Consider the following 21,472-nt stretch of genomic DNA (forward strand, 5'->3'; position numbering starts at 1 on the left):
TATTTTTCCCTATTCCTGAACATTTTAGCAAAAACTGAATTTCATTTCACAAACATTTATTGAACATTTTTGCTTTGTATCATCACTTATTAAAGGGAAAACGATAGAGAGAAATATTAGATTGATAAGCCAATGACAGTTTTGAATTATATTCCTAGTTCAAAACTGTAGCTTTATCTTTTCTCAGTTTGCCTCAACAACTAATTGATGTTGAAAAGGGAACAAAAGGGAGATAAAGTTTGAATCCTTATGGGGTTACAGTAAAATTCCTTAGAAAGGATAGTTTTTAAAAGAACTCTCTGTGGGAGAGAGACAGCTCTGAGAACAGCAGTCAAGATGAAAAGAAAGCTTTTTGAATCTGCCACTGAACCAATTCAGAATTCTGGAACACAGTCAAAGGAGCTGCTAATAGGTCACGGGAGAAGGGGTGAGACCACACAAAACTCTTTAGGTGCACTCTCAGAAAATGAGCTCTGTTCAGCAAGCAGCATCAGTCAGGTTTTGTCATGGGATTTATTACTATGCAGGTGAATCCATTCTGTGCTATTTCTGTGAGAAGAAATAAGCAGGCCCTTTGGAAGGATGTGATCTGAGAATTAGGAGAAGACATTTGACCGAGATGCAGGAGGCAAATTACATGAGCAGCTCCAGTGGAAGAACAGAATTCAGAAATAATCTTTATATTACTTAGGGTCTGTATTTAAGAAAGAGAGCAAAAGGACTGGTCTTAGAAATTTATTCCAGGTAGGAATTGATAGAACAGATAAGATTATTGAAGCCTCCTTTCTGGTGCATTTAGGAAGGACTGGTAGAAGAGATATCTGATATTGCTGAAGAAAAAAATTAAATCTGAAGAATCATAACCTCTGTCTTTCTCTATAAAATGACTTCCCCAGCAAAATACACAATATCTTCATTAGACACCTTCTATGCCAAGACCAGTGAGACACCACAGCATTGCCTGATGTCTTATTAAGAAGCATCTTTTCTCATACAAAAAGTTTGCTCCATTTTTTAAATCAATTTTACAACGTGTAGCATAAAGTTCTCTGAATGCCTTTACCCCTTGATACTAGCTTCCAGTGGAGCTTGCTCCAGACAGAGAAGGGACAGAGTGGGATTGAGAGCAGGGTTGCAGGAAGTCATGCATGGCCATTCATAAGGCATCTAGAGATCCGTTTATTGTATCATCATTATGCGGCAGCAAAGTCAAACTCAACAAATAGTAACTGAGTGCCACAAAGTGCACTGCACGCTGTCAGGCCCTGGGAGGGGTACAAAGATGAATAAGATGTGGTCTGTGTCTCGCTTCTCACCATTCAATGGTGAGATCCTATGAGCCTAACTCCATGAGAAAGCTGACTGTGACAGTTTTTCAACAGGAGTACACAGTAAGGCCTGGGGCTGAGTGGAGACTCATAATACCAGGAATCTGGGCTTATATCTCTTCTCTAACTAGGGAACACCTCATCATCTGAGTTGGGTTTTACATCTATTCCACCCACACCCTCAGTACTTCAACCAGGGCCTTGCATAGATCAGCACTTGATTAGAATAGTTCTTAAAGTTCTGTTTGTGAGTTACACAACTTTGGTGGTTACAATAAAAAATTAGTAGTTATTGAAACTTTATTTTAGGGAACTATTCTGTTAAACATGGCTATACTTTCTTCCAACAAAAGGGTATAGATTTTTCAGGATTTAGTCAAAACATAGTTTGAATCTGGGGCTTCCTTGGTGGTGCAGTGGTTGAGAGTCCGCCTGCCGATGCAGGGGACACGGGTTCGTACCCCAGTCCGGGAAGATCCCACATGCCGCAGAGTGGCTGGGCCCATGAGCCATAGCCACTGAGCCTGCGCGTCCGGAGCCTGTGCTCCGCAACGGGAGAGGCCACAACAGTGAGAGGCCCGCATACCGCAAAAAAAAAAAAAACACAGTTTGAATCAAACATAACTTTTTCCTGGGTCTGCTTAAACAATTAAGAACAGAATGGGGGTTGGAAAATTTTTCCATAACAACCAGAAAGTAATTTTTTTCTGCAGACCAGACAGTGTCTGTCATAACTGCTCAACTCTGCCAGTGTAGCATGAAAACAGCCATAGAAAAAGTAAATAAATGAATGTGGCTGTGCTCCAAAAACACTTTACTTACAAAACCAGTCGATGGCAGAATTGGCCCATGGGGCAGAGTTTGCCAACCCTTGACCTAGAACGATGTGATTCATTAAACTTCTCTTGAAATAGACGATTGTGTTTAAAACAACTAGATTCTATTTCTATGACTGAAATTTATGAAGAAAAAGATCAGTGAGCAATTCAACTCTGCTTCTGATGTAATTAATAAGGGAATGGAACAAGGTTACTCCTGGTCGACAGAGGAAGGGGCAGAAACAAAGAAATGAGCCTAGTCAAGACTGAACTTGCTGCCGTGCCCACCTCAGGAATGGTGTCAACCAGTGATTAGGAAAATTACTCTGGAGCTACTCTACCTGGCTCTGCCCTTTGGCACATTACCGAACATCTCTGTAAAATGGAATAATATTAATAATAACAATACCAAAGATGTTAAAAAGTTGTTTTAAGATTAAGAGAGTTACCACGTTTAACGTGCTTAAAACAGTGTTTGGCATACGGCAATGTGCAGTAAGTGCTCAAACATCTTGTTCAGATATGCTTTAATCCCTCCTCCCTTGTGCCTGCCAGACAAGGACTCTAGGAATGGGAGGCCCAGGATATTTTTATCAAATGGGTGTCATTCATGTTGCATCCGTTTGATAGACATCTCCACTGTGGAAAATAAAAATTCGACCATGAAAAAGTCTAAAATCAGGACTGCGACAGCAGTGAGATGAAATTGGCGCAGTTTTTAGTTTTCATTCTTGTCCATTTCATCTAAATGAAGAGGATTCATTCCTCTCAGACTCTGGAATTATGACTTTGTTTGACTGGTTAAGCAGAGTTAGCAGGCTAGGAAAAATTAAAATAGGCTTTCTGTAAATTTCAGAAACTGGCCCACTCTGCAGCAGCATGTGGGAAATATGTAATAATGAATTATGTATGCCAGCCTGCTTCCAGGCTCTTTCACCCTCCCCAGAGCTGCTCTGCCTGCTGTCCATCCAGGGACCAGCCAACTCACCCCAACTATATCCTACATACATGCTGCTCTACGATGTCTGCAAACCATTAGCTACTGAGCTTGCTGTTGCATTGCTGCTGCTCTGGACAAACACAAACCTTTCAGGATAGTGGGGAAAGTGGAGTTCTAGAGCTGCAGCAAAAGCCTGGGTTCAGCAGAGAACGCAGGGCAAGATGGGAGAACAGTCTTTATCACATGCCACCAAGGTGGTACCAGGAAGGAAGACACCATCAGCTGCTGCCACAGGCAGTTCTGATCCAAGTATCAGGAGGTAAAAACATCACCCAAGACTTGAGCCCAGATCGGTTGTGAGCTGACTGTACAACACAGAGCCAGTCAATGAAACTTTCTGTTTTGTATCTGACTATGAAACATGCAGATGTAATTGGTACTATCAAATTCACAAGGTTTGAAAACATATACTTAAAAGTGTTTTGAAAAACACAAAGTACCATACAAATGTATGGTGTTATTTATTTCATGGGAGATGGTGGAAATCCATGTCACTTTATGGAAATTTCCATACTCGACTGTCTACGTACCTGATATAATAAACATATTATCTGGAGAGAGGGGGAAGATGGCGGAACAGTAAGACGTGGAGATCACCTTCCTCCCCACAGATACACCAGAAATACATCTACATGTGGAACATCTCCTACAGAACACCTACTGAATGCTGGCAGAAGGCCTCAGACCTCACAAAAGGCAAGAAATTCCCCACATACCTCGGTAGGGCCAAAGAAAAAAGAAAAACCAGAGACAAAAGAATAGGGACGGGACCTGCACCAGGGGGAGGGAGCTGTGAAGGAGGAAAGGTTTCCACACACTAGGAGCCCCTTTGCAGGCGGAGACTGCGGGTGGCGGAGGGGGGAGCTTCGAAGACACGGAGGAGAGCACAGCAACAGGGGTGCAGAGGGCAAAGCGGGGAGATTCCCACACAGAGGATCGGTGCCGACCGGCACTCACCAGCCCGAGAGCCTTGTCTGCTCACCCGCTGGGGCGGGCAGGGCTGCGAGCTGAGGCTCAGGCTTCAGTCAGAGCGCAGGGAGAGGAATGGGGTTGGCGGTGTGAACGCAGCCTGAAGGGGTTAGTGCACCACGGCTAGCCGGGAGGGAATCCGGGAAAAAGTCTGGACCTGCCGAAGAGGCAAGAGACTTTTTCTTCCCTCTTTGATTCCCGGTACCCGAGGAGAGGGGATTAAGAGCGCTGCTTAAAGGAGCTCCAGAGATGGGCGCGAGCCGCGGCTAAAAGCACGGACCCCAGAGACGGGCATGAGCCGCTAAGGCTGATGCTGCCGCCACCAAGAAGCCTGTGTGCGAGCACAGGACACTATCCACATCTCCCTTCTGGGAGCCTGTGCAGCCCGCCACTGCCAGGGTCCCGTGATCCAGGGACAACTTCCCCGGGAGAACGCACGGCGCACCTCAGGCTGGTGCAACATCATGCACGTCTCTGCAGCTGCAAGCTTGCCCGGCATCAGCACCCCTCCATCCCCCTGGCCTGAGTGAGCCAGAGCCCCTGAAGCAGCGGCTCCTTTAACCCCATCCTGTCTGAGCGAAGAACAGACGCCCTCTGGCGACCTACATGCAGAGCCGGGGTCAAATCCAAAGCTGAGCCCCGGGAGCTGTGCGAACAAAGAAGAGAAAGGGAAATCTCTCCCAGCAGCCTCAGAAGCAGCAGATTAAATCTCCACAATCAACGTGATGTACGCTGCATCTGTGGAATACCTGAATAGACAACGAATCATCTCAAATTGAGGTGGTGGACTTTGGGAGCAAGGTAGATGATTTTTTCCTCTTCTGTGAGTGTGTATGTGTATGATTCTGTGCGAGATTTTGTCTGTATAGCTTTGTTTTCACCATTTGTTCTAAGGTTCTGCCTTTCTGGCTTTTTTTTGTTTTTTTTGTTTGTTTGTTTGTTTGTTTGTTTTACTTTTTAAAGTCTTTTTCTTAATAATTATCTTTTTATTTTAATTATTTTATTTTATCTTTATTTTATTTTATCCTCTTTCTTTCTTTCTTTCTTTCTTTCTTTCTTTCTTTCTTTCATTTTTTCTCCCTTTTATTCTGAGCCATGTGAATGAAAGGCTCTTGGTGCTGCAGCCAGGAGTCAGTGCTGTGCCTCTGAGGTGGGAGAGCCAACTTCAGGACATTTGCCCACAAGACACCTCCCAGCTCCACTTAATATCAAACAGCGAAAATCTCCCAGAGATCTCCATCTCAACACCAGCACCCATCTTCACTCAACGACCAGCAAACTACAGTGGAGGACACCCTATGCCAAACAACTAGCAAGACAGGAACACAGCCCTATCAATTAGCAGAAAGGCTTCCTAAAATCATAATAAGGCCACAGACACCCAAAAACACACCACCAGACATGGTCCTGCCCACCAGAAAGACAAGATCCAGCCTCATCCACCCGAACACAGGCACTCATCCCCTCCACGAGGAAGCCTACACAACCCACTGAACCAACTTTAGCCACTGGGAAAAGACACCAAAAACAATGGGAAATACGAACCTGCAGCCTGCAAAAAGGAGACCCCAAACACTGTAAGAAAAGAAAATGAGAAGACAGAAAATCAACAGCAGATGAAGGAGCAAGATTAAAACCCACCAGACCTAACAAATGAAGAGGAAATAGGCAGTCTACCTGAAGAAGAATTCTGAATAATGAGAGAAAAGGTGATCCAAAATCTTGGAAAAAGTATAGAGAAAATGCAAGAAACATTTAACAAGGACCTAAAGAGGAAACAAGCAATGGTGAACAACACAGTAAATGAAATTAAAAATACTCTAGAAAGGATCAATAGCAGAATAACTGAGGAAGAAGAATGGATAAGTGACCTGGAAGATAAAATAGAGGAAATAACTACTGCAGAGCAGAATAAAGGAAAAAGAATAAAAAGAACTGAGGACAGTCTCAGAGACCTCTGGGACAACATTACATGCACCAACATTCAAATCATAGGAGTCCCAGAAGAAGAAGAGAAAAAGAAAGGGACTGAGAAAATATTTGAACAGATTAGAGTAGAAAACTTCACTAATATGGGAAAGGAAATAGTTAGTCAAGTCTAGGAAGCACAGAGAGTCCCATAAGTCCAAGGAGGAACACGCCAACACACATATTAATCAAACTATCAAAAATTAAATACAAAGAAAACATATTAAAAGTAGCAAGGGAAAAACAAAAAATAACACACAACGGAATCCCCATAAGGTTAACAGCTGATCTTTCAGCAGAAACTCTGCAAGCCAGAAAGGATTGGCAGGGCATATTTAAAGTGATGAAGGAGAAAAACCTATAACCATGATTACTCTACCCAGCAAGTATCTCATTCGGATTTGATGGAGAAATTAAAATCTTTACAGACAAGCAAAAGCTGAGAGAGTTCAGCACCACTAAACCAGCTTTACAACAAATGCTAAAGGAACTTCTCTAGGCAAGAAACACAAGAGAAGGAAAAGACCTACAATGACAAACCCAAAATAATTAAGAAAATGGGAATAGGAACATACATATTGATAATTACCTTAAATGTAAATGGACTAAATGCTCCTACCAAAAGACACAGACTGGATGAATGGATACAAAAACAGGACCCATATATATGCTGCCTACAAGAGACCCACTTCAGACCTAGGGACACATACAGACTGAAAGTGAGGGGATGGAAAAAGATACTCCATGCAAATGGAAATGAAAAAAACGGTGGAGTAGCAATTGTAATATCAGACAAAATAGACTTTAAAATAAAGACTATTACAAGGGACAAAGAAGGACACTGCATAATAATCAAGGCATCGAACCAAGAAGAAGATATAACAATTGTAAATATTTATGCACCCAACATAGGAGCACCTCAATACATAAGGCAAATACTAACAGCAATAAAAGGGGAAATCGACAGTAACACATTCATAGTAGGGGCTTCAACACCCCACTTTCACCAATGGACAAATCATCCAAAATGAAAATAAATAAGGAAACACAAGCTTTAAATGATACATTAAATAAGATGGACTTAATTGATATTTATAGGACATTCCATCCAAAAACAACAGAATACACATTTTTCTCAAGTGCTCATAGAACATTTTCCAGGATAGATCATATCTTGGGTCACAAATCAAGCCTTGGCAAATTTAAGAAAATTGAAATTGTATCAAGTATCTTTTCTGACCACAACGCCATGAGACTAGATATCAATTACAGGAAAAGATCTGTAAAAAATACAAACACATGGAGGCTAAACAATACACTAATTAATAACAAAGTGATCACTGAAGAAATCAAAAAATCCCTAGAAACGAATGACAATGAAGACACAATGACCCAAAACCTATGGGATGCAGCAAAAGCAGTTCTAAGGGGGAAGTTTATAACAATAAAATCCTACCTTAAGAAACAGGAAACATCTCAAATAAACAACCTAACCTTGCACCTAAAGCAACTAGAGAAAGAAGAACAAAAAACCTCCAAAGTTAGCAGAAGGAAAGAAATCATAAAGATCAGATCAGAAATAAATGAAAAGGAAATGAAAGAAATGATAGCAAAGATCAAAAAAACTAAAAGCTGGTTCTTTGAGAAGATAAACAAAATTGATAAACCATGAGCCAGACTCATCAAGACAAAAAGAGAGAAGACACAAATCAATAGAATTAGAAATGAAAAAGGAGAAGTAACAACTAACACTGCAGAAATACAAAAGATCATGAGAGATACTACAAACAACTCTATGCCAATAAAATGGACAACCGGGAAGAAATAGTCAAATTCTTAGAAATGCACAACCTGCCAAGACTGAATCTGGAAGAAATAGAAAATATGAACAGACCAATCACAAGCACTGAAATTGAAACTGTGATTAAAAATCTTCCAACAAACAAAAGCCCAGGACCAGATGGCTTCACAGGTGAATTTTATCAAATAATTAGAGAAGCAATAACACCTATCTTTTTCAAACTCTTCCAAAATATAGCAGAGGGAGCAACACTCCCAAACTCATTCTACGAGGCCACCATCACCCTGATACCAAAACCAGACAAGGATGTCACAAAGAAAGAAAACTACAGGCCAATATCACTGATGAACATAGATGCAAAAATCCTCAACAAAATGCTAACAGACAGAATCCAAGAGCACATTAAAAGGATCATACACCATGATGAAATAGGGTTTATTCCAGATGCAAGGATTCTTCAAAATACACAAATCAATCAATGTTATACACCATATTAACAAGTTGAAGGAGAAAAAAACATATGATCATCTTAATAGATGAAGAGAAAGCTTTTGAAAAAATAGAACACCCATTTATGAAAAAAACCCTCCATAAAGTAGGGATAGAGGGAACTTTCATCAATATAATAAAGGCCATATATGACAAACCCACAGCCAACATCATCCTCAATAGTGAAAATCTGAAACCACTCTCACCACTCTCATTCAACATAGTTTTGGAAGTTTTAGCCACAGCAATCAGAGAAGAAAATGAAATAAAAGGAATCCACATCGGAAAAGAAGAAGTAAAACTGTCACTATTTGCAGATGACGTGATACTATATATAGAGAATCCTAAAGATGCTAGCAGAAAACTAGTAGAGCTAAGCAATGAATTAGGTAAAGTAGCAGGACACAAAATTAATGCACAGAAGTCTCTCGCATTCTTATACACTAATGATGAAAAATCTGAAAGTGAAATTAACAAAACACTCCCATTTACCATTGCAACAAAAGGAATAAAATATCTATGAATAAACCTACCTAAGGAGACAAAAAAATTGTATGCAGAAAATTATAACACACAGATGAAAGAAATTAAAGATGATACAAATAGATGGAGAGATATACCATGTTCTTGTATTGGAAGAATCAACACTGTGAAAATGACTCTACTACCCAAAGCAATCTACAGATTCAATGCAATCCCTACCAAACTACCACTGGCACTTTTCACAGAACTAGAACAAGAAATTTCACAATTTGTATGGAAACACAAAAGACTCCGAATAGCCAAAGCAATCTTGAGAACGAAAAACAGAGCTGGAGGAATCAGGCTCCCTGACTTCAGACTATACTAAAAAGCTACAGTAATCAGGACAATATGGTACTGGCACAAAAACAGAAATACAGATCAATGGAACAGAATAGAAATCCCAGGGATAAACTTACCTTATCTTTGATAAAGGAGGCAGGAATGTACAGTGGAGAAAGGAGAGCCTCTTCAATAAGTGGTGCTGGGAAAACTGGACAGCTACATGTAAAAGTATGAGATTAGAACATTCCCTAGCACCATACACAAAAATAAACTCAAAATGGATTAAAGACCTAAATGTAAAGCCAGAAACTATCAAACTCTTAGAGGAAAACATAAGCAGAACGCTGTATGACATAAATCACAGCAAGATCCTTTTTGACCCACCTCCTAGAGTAATGGAAATAAAAACAAAAATAAACAAATGGGACCTAATGAAACTTCAAAGCTTTTGCACAGCAAAGGAAACCATAAGCAAGACGAAAAGACAACCCTCAGAATGGGAGAAAATATTTTCAAATGAAGCAACTGACAAAGGATTAATCTCCAAACTTTACAAGCAACTCATACAGCTCAATAACAAAAAAACAAACAACCCAATCCAAAAATGTGCAGAAGACCTAAACAGACATTTCTCCAAGGTATACAGGTTGCCAAGGTATACAGGTTGCCAACAAACACATGAAAGAATGCTCAACATCATTAATCATTAGAGAAATGAAAATCAAAACTACAATGAGGGCTTCCCTGGTGGCGCAGTGGTTGAGAGTCCGCCTGCCAATGCAGGGACACGGGTTTGTGCCCCAGTCTGGGAAGATCCCACATGCTGTGGAGGGGCTACGCCCATGAGCCATGGCCACTGAGCCTGTGCGTCTGGAGCCTGTGTTCCACAACGGTAGAGGCCACAACAGTGAGAGGTCCGCGTAGAGAAAAAAAAAAAAAAAAACACTACAATGAGATATCATCACACACCGGTCAGAATGGCCATCATCAAAAGATCTAGAAACACTAAGTGCTGGAGAGGGTGTGGAGAAAAGGGAGCACTCTTGCACTGCTGGTGGGAATGTGAATTGTTACAGCCACTATGGAGTACTGTATGGAAGTTCCTTACAAAACTACAAATAGAACTACCATATGACCCAGCAATCTCACTACTGGGCATATACCCTGAGAAAACCATAATTCAAAAAGAGTCATATAGTACCAAAATATTCATTGCAGCTCTATTTACAATAGCCAGGACATGGAAGCAACCTAAGTGTCCATCATCAGATGAATGGATAAAGAAGATGTGGCACATATATGCAATGGAATAGTACTCAACCATAAAAAGAAGTGAAACTGAGTTATTTGTAGTGAGGTGGATGGACCTAGAGTCTGTCATACAGAGTGAAGTAAGTCAGAAAGAGAAAGACAAATACCATATGCTAACACATATATATGGAATCTAAGAAAAAAAAAAATGTCATGAAGAACCTAGGGGTAAGATGGGAATAAAGACAGAGACCTACTAGAGAATGGACTTGAGGATATGGGGAGGGGGAAGGGTAAGCTGTGACAAAGTGAGAGAGTGGCATGGACATATATATACTACCAAACGTAAAATAGATAGCTAGTGGGAAGCGACCGCATAGCACAGGTAGATCAGCTCGGTGCTTTGTGACCACCTAGAGGGATGGGATAGGGAGAGTGGAAGGGAGGGAGATGCAAGAGGGAATAGTTATGGGGACATATGTTAAGCAATTATACTCCAATAAAGATATATATATATATATATATATATATACACATATATATAATCTGTATTCATCACCATCAATTCTATAAAGAATGATGTTGAGTTTTATTTTAACTCAAAATTATGAATCTCTTCTGATCATTTGTTTATAAATGATGTCAGATCAAACTGTCATTCATGTTTCGGACCCCATTCACATATTAGATGAAAAATTTTCTCCTTGGAGTTGATTTTGGTTTTATTTGCTCTAATATAATGTGAATCATTTCTCCTGATATACCTCATAATTTCAAAAACTGAAATTAGCTTGTTTTCCTTTGTTAAAGGATACTTTTCAAAAAGGCATATAAAATGAACATGTCAGAGATTTTATTTAAGCTATTAATTGATGAGGGACTGGTAAGATACTACAACCACTTCAAAGGAGAATACAAGGAGCAAAGTCATACAAAAAGTTTAAGGAATTCTGAAGCAAACTTGCAAAGTGGTGGAAAGCAGTTCTACCTCCGTGTACTAACCAATTGCATTTTACCAGACACAGTATGCATTTCTATAGACAAGAATTATTTGAATTATTATTCATTTTCTCAACTTATAAAGTTGCAAAATAGCTCACAGATAAAGAAAGTTGACAAGAAACAATGGGTGAACTAGATTTTTTTCTTTCCTATTTTAAATTCTTTCAGTCTTTTCTGACCCTTTTCTCTGAACCATTCCTGGAGAGCTGAGTGTTGCTTTTATTCCATTCTCTAGAGCCTGATGCCTGGAGGGAGAGATAACCTAGGTTTTCTGGCATTCTTGCTGAGATGTTAAAGAAACATTTACCTGAGGTTCAGCAACACCTTTAGTTTCACTCTGGTTTCATTTTCTTTTTTTTTTTTTTTTAAATTGATGTGAATTCTAATACAGAGATAGTTCAAGTTTATCCAGATCCCTGAGTATCTTCAAGACCCTTTCAGGTTTCCATAACATCAAAATTATTTTTTTACTAAAACTAAGACATTTGCCTTTTCACTGTGTTGACAGTTGCACTCATGATACAAAAGTCAGAGTGGATGAACCTTCTGGCACCTCGGGTCATGGCTGTGGCACCGAATTGTATTCAGTCATTTTGTTCTACTCCGCTATTCACTCAAAGCACAAGCAGACACAAAAATTTTTCTTCATGTTGCAGAAAAACAGATTCACTTTTAAAATTCTCAGTCCTTGTATATACAACTCTTTAATGTTTTTTTCCAAAGGGAAAGTATACATAAAGCAAGTCTGCTACATACTACACACTAAAGTATAAAAACAGACTTGAGGAAATGCATGTGCATTTTTTTAAGTTGCTGGTTGAAGTAGTACTATGAAAACATGACTTGAAAAATGACTAAAAGATAAACTATGGTTATTCAGACTTGCATATTTTACAGATTTTTTTCTCAAAAATTAACAAAGCAAACCTGTTATTTCAAGTTAGGCAGCTAACAATATTTGTTCACAAAGATAAAACTCAAGCTTTCTAAGAAAAATTAGAATTTTAGAAAATTTACCTCCTCTGTAATGAGCTTCAGAGCTTCCCAATACTTTCTGATGAGTTCAGTAGTAATATCAATGAATGTGCTTTATTAATATATTATATGATAAAATATGTCAACATTTGAAAGATCTCTTTAACTCAGTGAACCAACATTTTTCAAATAGTCAATGCACAATGTTACAAAATCATGCACAGGTAGAATATCCATTCAAAGTGAAAGAAAGACCAATGGAATTTTAATGTAACAGAGTATGTAAAGGTCATTAATAGAGTTTCAGATTCCACTTTTCAACTAAACTTTAAGGAACTACCATTTGCCCAATTTGTCTGTATTTAGAAAGGCTTCCATTACAACTACATTCTGTGTGAGTCTATAGTTCATATATTTCAACCAAAGTGAACAATTCACAACAGATTGAATACAGAAGTAGATATGAGAATCCAGCTGTCTTTTATTAAGCATTACATTAAATATATTTGCAAAAGAATAGAATAACACTACTCCTCTGATTATTTTTTTTTTTGGAAAATATAATACTTTTCACAAAATGTTTATTCAAGTAACATGTAATGGATTTTATTATTGTTATTATTATTATTTTTGTGTGTGTGTGTGTGTGGTATGCGGACCTCTCACTGTTGTGGCCTCTCCCGTTGCGGATCACAGGCTCCGGATGCGCAGGCTCAGTGGCCATGGCCTACAGGCCCAGCCGCTCCGCGGCATGTGGGGTCTTCCTGGACCGGGGCACGAACCCGTGTCCCCTGCATCGGCAGGCGGATTCTCAACCACTGCGCCACCAGGGAAGCCCTATTGTTATTTTTAACTAAACTAATTGATAAATATTTGAAAACTTTCTCAATTTTAAATTCTAATACAATAAGTATCAAAAGATGCAAACCATGTAAACAAAAGCTTTTGGGGGTTTCTTGGTAGATTTTAAGTGTGCTAAAGGGTCCTTAGACCTAAAAATTTGAGAACTACTAATTTAATATAATTTCCATTTTAAAATCCATGTACACTATGATTTTGCTCTAATAAAAATAAAAACTTTCTCTCTATATATTCGTCTATCCAGTTATCAGCCTTCGTATCTATGGAAGTGTTTGCCAAATATTAATGCTAGCCATTTTTTTAATTAATTAATTTTTTACTGAATATAGTTGATTTACAATGTTGTGTTACTTTCAGGTATACAGCAAATTGATTCACATATATATATATATGTATATATGTATTCTTTTTCAGATTCTTTTCCCTTATACATTATTAAAAATATTGAATATAGTCCCCTGTGCTATACAGTAGGTCCTTGTTATTTATTTTATATATAGTAGTGTTTATATGTTACCCCCAGATTCCTAATTTATACCCCCCTACCTTTCCCCTTTGGTAACTGAAAGTTTATTTTCTATATCTATGAGTCTGTTTCTGTTTTATAAATTAGTTCATTTGTATCATATTTTTAGACTCCACATATAAGTGATATCATATTATATTTGTCTTTGTCTGGCTTACTTCACTTAGTATGATAATCTCTAGGTCCATCAATGTGGCTGCTAATGAAATTATTTCATTTTTTATAGCTGAGCAATATTCCATTATGTGTGTGTGTGTGTGTGTGTATATATATATATATATCTATATATATATATATATATCTCACACCTTTATCCACTCATCTGTTGATGAACTTTTATGTTGCTTCCATGTCTTGGTTATTGTAAATAGTGTTGTGGTGAACATTGGGGCACACGTATCTTTTTGAATTATGGCTTTCTCCAGATATATGTCCAGGAATGGGATTGCAGGATCACATCGTAACTCTTTTAGTTTTGTAAGGAAACTCCATACTGTGCTCCATAGTGGCAATACCAATTTACCTTCCCACCAACAGTGTAGGAGGGTTCCCTTTTCTCCACACTCTCTCCAATTGCTGGCCATTTCTGAGGGTTGTAATTTCAGCTTTTAGTGCACTTTTACAGGTATTTTTTATATTGCTTGAGTAAAAAAACAACAGAATCATTATCTTAAATGTATATATTCACAAAAATAAATAAAAGTAAAGAGTAGAGAATGGGGATATGAAAAATTTAAAAATATATATTCCACAAATATCTGAGAATTCAGTAAATGCATCATGAGAATTATTTGCTTTGATGATTTTGGATTAATTGGAAATCAAAAGAGAAAAAACAAAAATTGACCCTGTATTAATTTCCTATTGCTGCTGCAGCAAATTACCATAAACTTAGTGGTTTAAAACAACAGAAACCAGAAGTATAAAATGTATCTTATACAACTAAAATCAAGTTGTTAGCAGGACTGGTTACTTCCAGAGGAGAAGCTATTCCTTGCCTCTTCCAGCATCTTTCTTGCGGCTGCTGGCATTTCTTGGCTTGTGACTGCATCACTCCAATCTCTGCTTCTATAGTCACATAACTTGTCCTCTTCCACTGTCAAATTTCCCTCTGCCTCTCTCTTAAAAAGACACGTGACTAATTTTATGACCCAACCAGATAATCCAGGATAATCTCCCTATCTCAAGATCTTTAATTTAACCACATCTGCAAAGTCTCCCTTGCCATATAAGGTTAATATTCGCAGGTTCCAACAATTAGGACATGAATATCTTTCAGAGCCATTATTCAACCTACTACACCCCCTTACTTCACATCATACACAAAAGTCAATTCTCAGGAGAGTGTAGCTCTTAAATAAAGATTACTGAAGATAATGTAAGAGAATAACTTTGTGACTTTGAGGCAGGCAAAGATATCTTAAAGATGATACAGAAAGTACTAATCATAACCACAAAGGAAACAACTGGTAAATTTACCCATACTAAAATTAAGAACATATATTCATCAAAATTGACCCCTAAGGGCTTCCCTGGTGGCGCAGTGGTTGAGAGTCCGCCTGCCGATGCAGGGGACATGGGTTCGTGCCCCGGTCTGGGAAGATCCCACATGCCACGGAGCGGCTGGGCACAAGGGCCATGGCCACTGAGCCTGCGCGTCCGGAGCCTGTGATCCGCAACGGGAGAGGCCACAACAGTGAGAGGCCCGCATACCGCAAATTGACCCCTAAGAGAATGGCCAGACGGTCTACAGGATTGGAGAAGATATTTTCAATATATGTAGTTGACAAAGAGCTTGTTTGTATGCTCTTTTATGTGTATGCATACATATGTATATAAATATTACATATTTACATAGATATAATTCTATAATCAATAAGGAAAAAGCAAACAACCAGACAAAAATAAGAGAAAGACACACAAACCGACACTTCACAAAATAGGATATCAAAATAGCCACTAAACATGAGAGTATACTCAACTTCTCTAATATGAGGAAAACAAAAATTAAAGCCAGAATAATAAAGACAGAATAGTTAAAATCTACAAGGTGATCAAACCAATTAATGGCAAAAAAAAAAAAAAGGATCAGCTGACATTCATATATTGTTGGTAAGGAGTTAAAACATCATTTCAGAAAACTGGTAGTAGCTACTAAATTAATCATAGTCATATTCTGTGACAGAACAATTTAACTCCTGGTACATACAAAACAGAAATGCATGCACTTCAACACCAAAGACACATACGAGATTGTCATAGCAGCATTATTTATAAAAACCAAAAACAGGATGGGTGGATTTCCATCTATAGAAGAAAAAATAACTGAATTGTGAATATTCATTTAATAGTATATTATAAAGCAGTAGAAATGTAGGGTGAATGCTATCTCACATACATAATATTGAGCAAAAGCAAATAGATGCTAAAGAACATAGAAGTATGATCCCACTAATATAAAAATGAAAATCAAGCAAAACTATTGCTATTGTTAAACATCAGGATCTCAGCTCCATTTGGTGGAGGGAAGAGGAGAGCACTGATCAATAGGAATTCTGACAATGCAGAAAATTTTCTTTCTTAAGTTGGTGGTGTTTGTGTGAGCAGGTTCACTTCGTGCGAATTCACTAAGCTATATGCTTAAAATTTGTGTGATTTTCTGTGTGAGTGATACTTAAATTATGAATGTTAAAAAAGAGAGAAAGCTATGTACCTACAAGGACAGATATCTAAAACTTATTGTTAAGTGAAAAGACAAGTGAGCAAAGCTATTTATTATATTATTTGTTTTAAAAATAAAATTAGGACTATACAAATATTTGTATGTTTATAAATCATAGTAAAGAATACCTCAAAGGGGGATGAAGGATGGGCTGGCAGAAAGGGGAATGTTTCTCTTGTTTTTCTTTATATATTTCTTTACCATTTCAATTTTTATGAAACATATTAAAATTAAAATATAAATAATTAATAATTATAAATCAAGTTATCAATACTCAGTAGGTGCCAGGCACTTTTCATTTATTATCTTATTTTATTATCACAGTAATTCTAACAATTAGTTGCTCTCATTATCCCATTAGAACCTATTGGGAATCTGAGGTTGAAAATAGTTAAGGTCATAGTTATTAAGAAACAAAGTCAGAAGTTAAAATCTCATGTCAAGTTAATGCTGTTAATACTATGCCATCCTCAGCCTGTGGAAAATAATGTATATTTCTAGTACAGTACTTTTTACATTGAATAATTATCTAATAACACTCCTATCATCTCACTGAATGATTAATCCTTGAGAACTAAGATTGTATTTGTTAAATGAATGATTGTTATTGAATAAAATGTAAATCTACATTAATCGCTAATTTAATGTAATATTTGTTCTTAAAGGTAATGAGAAGAATTTTGGACAACAGTTTCTTCATTTATTTCTTGTGGAAGGAAAGCCCACAGTTAAATACGGATGTGGAAGTTCTCAAAATATCTTGACTCTTTCTGCTAATTACAGCATTAACAGAAATGCATTCATCCCTATAACAATACGGTAAGTACCCCACAGTAGTTCCTTTAACTATAGTGCTGAGCCTTATTTTTTAAATGTTTTTTACATGTGTAATAGCCACCTAAATACAGAAAGAAAGAAAAAAAAAAGGTCTCTCTGAAAACTGTTTTCCCAATCTTTCTTTTTTCATTTTAGTGAAATAAACTACAAATTTGATACCATTCAGTATCAATCAAATTGTAGACAAAATGAATCAATTTCTCTGAAAATATCTTGAAGCAAATAAATAGATTAAAGAATTGGGTGGTTCAGTTGAAATTAAGATCCAGTTCAATTGTTCAACAAAATATCTATTGAGTGAAAAGAGCATCACTCTTAGGAGATGGAGATGGGGAAACATCATTAGCACAGAACAGAAAAAAGAAAATTCAGTAGAAAAAAATCGCATATTAAATGGAAACGTCTTTCTGGAGCATATAAAATTTTGGAAGGCAGTCTTGAAATTAATTCATGCTTCAGAATTAGGAAATTCCAAAAAGAGAAATGGCTAAATATGATGATCACATCCCAAAGGCACTACCGAACAAAATTTACATGTAGCAACCAAGAATATAAAATTGCTCATCAGTATAGCAATGTAGTGATAACGTTCTCTAAAGTTACTCTTCATCAGTTAAAAATAACATTTTGTGTCTGACTTTATGTATTAGATGACATTTGGATAAGTTGGTCTGATCATCTGGAATCCTGGCTAACTTATGAAGGTTATATAAATCGAATAATCTTTCCCAGGGTCTGAATCAATCTGAAAATAAAATCAAAGAAATTGACACCAATCTGAAAATAGAAACTATGTACAGGCAGGAACAGTATTTTACTCATCTTTAATGTACTTAGCAGAGCATCTGACAGATCCTCATAAATGTCTGAATGAATGAAGAAATGAGAGTGTCTGGACTGGGAAATTCAGCTGGTTATGACAAGAAGGCAATGAAATTACCCTAAGGTAATGAAATTGTTATTCATAAATTAGGCTTACCCTTTTGGAACACTGAGTTATGTACAGAAAAAAAGCAAACTTTGAGAGCAATGGACTTAACTCCAATTCAATCATTTCTCTTACAAAGGCTTGCTGTTGATCACAGAAAAGGAGCCAGATGAGAAGGTGAATAACTTAAAACCAATTTAAAAGGCATTTCTTGATAATCTCATCATTTTAAACAATGTCATCATTTTATACAAACAGTCTATTACATATGAAGTAATTTCTATTTTTGGTCAAACTTTCTTGAAGGACTGATTTCATGTTTTGCCTTTAACTAACGAGGACCTAGTCAGGCAGTCCTCAAACAAACCCCTCAAATCCTTAGGTAGCCTCAAGTTGAAAGCATCCTGAAAAAAATTACTGACACTTTTATTAAAACTGAAAACAAAGGACTTTGGATTGATGTTATCCAAAATTTAGAAAGTGAAATACAGCCGTCTTTACTGATGTAAAAATTTAAATCTGATTTGTCTTCTCAGCAATATCCTACAAGACCTCAGGGTGACAATAGTTTGCATTAAAGGCTGACCCTAGAACTATATTATATATTATACATTATATTATACATTACATATTATATTACTTAAATTATTTAAATTTATATAATTTTAAAACAGTCTATATATTTAAATTTATATAATTTTAAAACATTATATAAATTTAAATAAGTTAGTTAAAATAAATTAACTAAAAATTAATTTTAGAAAAGTTGAGTGCCCACCTGCTCTCTCAATATTTCTTAATTTTTGCTTTTCATTTTTCTTTCTGTTTCTTCTGGGTTTTTTTCTCTGTTTTTAATTTTATTTATTCATGTAACAAATGCTTTTTTTTTTTTTTGTAGTACTACACTAAGCTCCTGGAATTCAGTGTTAAGCCAAAACAGACAAAATCCTAATTCTTATATAAAGTTTGGTGAGGCAGATTGACAAATAGTCACACTAAGGAGGAAATATCAATAATTAAAATTCAATATGTGTGGGAAATTTTTTAAAAATGGTGCAAGGAAAACAAATTACAAAGTAACCTAGCCTAGGATAAATAGTCAAAGGAAGCTCTCTGAAAAATGGGTAGAGGTGGTGAACTAGGTAAAAACAAATAAGCAGAAACAGTCAAAGCAGTGGTGTAGGAGTTCCAGGCAGTGAAAAGAGTATGAGAAAAGAGCCTTTGGTGGAAAGAGCCACAGTATATTAAGGGATCCAATAGACTAACTGTGTATGGAACAGAGGAGCAGAGGAGGATGACTGAGTACCGGAAGGTGAAGACGGAGGATCCACCAGATGGCAAAAACTGTAGGGCCCTATAACTGTGTTAAAGAGTGATTTAAGGGGGCCACTTAGATGTCTGTTATATGTCCAAATAAGACATATGGTGGCTTGGACTAGGCTGTTGTCATACAGAAATTGACAGATTAAAAAAATAATTAGGGTTGGTGGCCAAGATGGCAGAGTGGGAAAACTCTGAGCTCACCTCCTCCCATGAGCACAGAAAAATTCAACTAGTTACAAAACAACTATTGATCAGAAAGACCAAAAGACTAGCAGAAAAGATCTTCTACAGCTAAAGATTTGAAGCACCACAAGGAAATGGGTAGGAGGTGCTGAGTCACGATATAGTCAACACCCATTCCCATGTGTGGGTGGCCCACAAACAGGAGGATAGTTATAATTGTAGAGGTTCTCCTCAAGGAACAAGGGATCTGGGCCCCACATCAGGCTCCCCAGCCCAGGAGTCCTGCACCAGGAAGATGAGCCTTAGGAACATTTAGCTTTGAAGACCAGCAAGGCTTGCATATAAGAGAGCCAGAGAGCTGTGGAAGATTGACTCCATTCTTAAAGGTGCAAACAAAATCTCACACACTCCAAGACCCAGGGCAGAAGAAATGATTTGAGACAAGCCTGGGTCAGACCCACCTGATGATCTTGGAGAGCTTCCTGGAGAGTCAGGAAGAGACTGATTCTCACCCTGGGGATATAGACACTGATGGCAGCCATATTAGGGAGCTTGTTCTATCACAAGGACACTGATGCTGGCAAGTATCATTTTGGAATCCTCTCTCTAGCTTATTAGTGCCAGGACCCAAACTGGCCCACCAGCCTGCTGGCACCAATACTAGGATGCTTCAGGCCAAGGAGCTGGCCTGGCAGGGACACAGACCCACCCACAAACAGACTGGCTGCCTTAGACCTGCTGAGCCTAACCTTTCCAGGACTCAACCCCATGCACCAGCAGGCCAACACCAGCTCTGGGACACCATGGGTCCCTAAGTCATTTGCCCTGGGATCTGACCCTACCCCCCAGGGGGCTGACACAAGCTATGGGACACCCCAAACACCACAGTCAGTCATGTCAGGAACCAGTCTCTCACATCAGCAAGCTGATACCAGCTCTGAAAGAAGTAACAAACAACACCACAAATATACAAAGGATTATAAGAGAGTACTATGAACAGTTATACACCAAACAAATGGACAGCTTAGAAGAAATGAATAAATTCCCAGAAACAACAATCTCCCACAGTTGGATCAGGAAGAAATAAAAAATATGAACAGACCAATTACTAGTAATTAAATTTAATCAATAATAAAAAACCTCCCAGAAAACGAGAGTCCAGGACTAGATAGCTTCACAGGTAAATTCTGCCAAACATTTAAAGAAGGTTTAATGTCAATCCTCAACTTCTTCCAAAAAATTGAAGAAGGAAGAATGTTTCCAAGCTCATTATGCAAGGCCAGCATCACTCTGATACCAAAATCAGACAAAGACAACACAAAAAAGAAAATTACAAGCCAATATCACTGATGAAAATAGACGAAAAAGTCCTCAACAAAATATTAGCAAACCAAATTCAACAGTATATTAAAAGGACGATATACCACAATCAAGTGGGATATATCCCAAAGATACAAGAATGGCTCAGTACTTGCCAATTAGTCAATGTGATGCACCACATTAACAAATTGAAGGTAAAAATTATATGATCATCTTAATAAATGAAGAAAAAGTTTTTGACAAAATTATACATCCATTTGTGATAAAACTCTCAACAAGGTAGATATAGAGGGAATATACCTCAATATCATAAAGGCCATATATGGCAAATCCACAGCTAACATTATACTCAATGGTGAAAAGC

At 37.6% G+C, this 21,472-nt stretch overlaps 1 protein-coding gene across 2 annotated transcripts in view; it reads left to right on the forward strand.

Annotated features, from left to right (window-relative positions):
* The window catches only part of EYS (eyes shut homolog), a 1,673,869-nt gene that overhangs the window by 1,293,790 nt on the left and 358,607 nt on the right, over positions 1 to 21,472 (forward strand). For both annotated transcript variants that reach the window (XM_049695235.1, XM_004282511.3), the window contains exon 31: positions 17,183 to 17,336. In XM_049695235.1, coding sequence (XP_049551192.1) covers positions 17,183 to 17,336 — 154 coding nt within the window. The remainder of the gene's footprint in view (positions 1 to 17,182; positions 17,337 to 21,472) is intronic.

The sequence above is a fragment of the Orcinus orca genome, chromosome 12 (assembly GCF_937001465.1).
Source record: "Orcinus orca chromosome 12, mOrcOrc1.1, whole genome shotgun sequence".
Lineage (NCBI taxonomy): Eukaryota > Metazoa > Chordata > Mammalia > Artiodactyla > Delphinidae > Orcinus > Orcinus orca.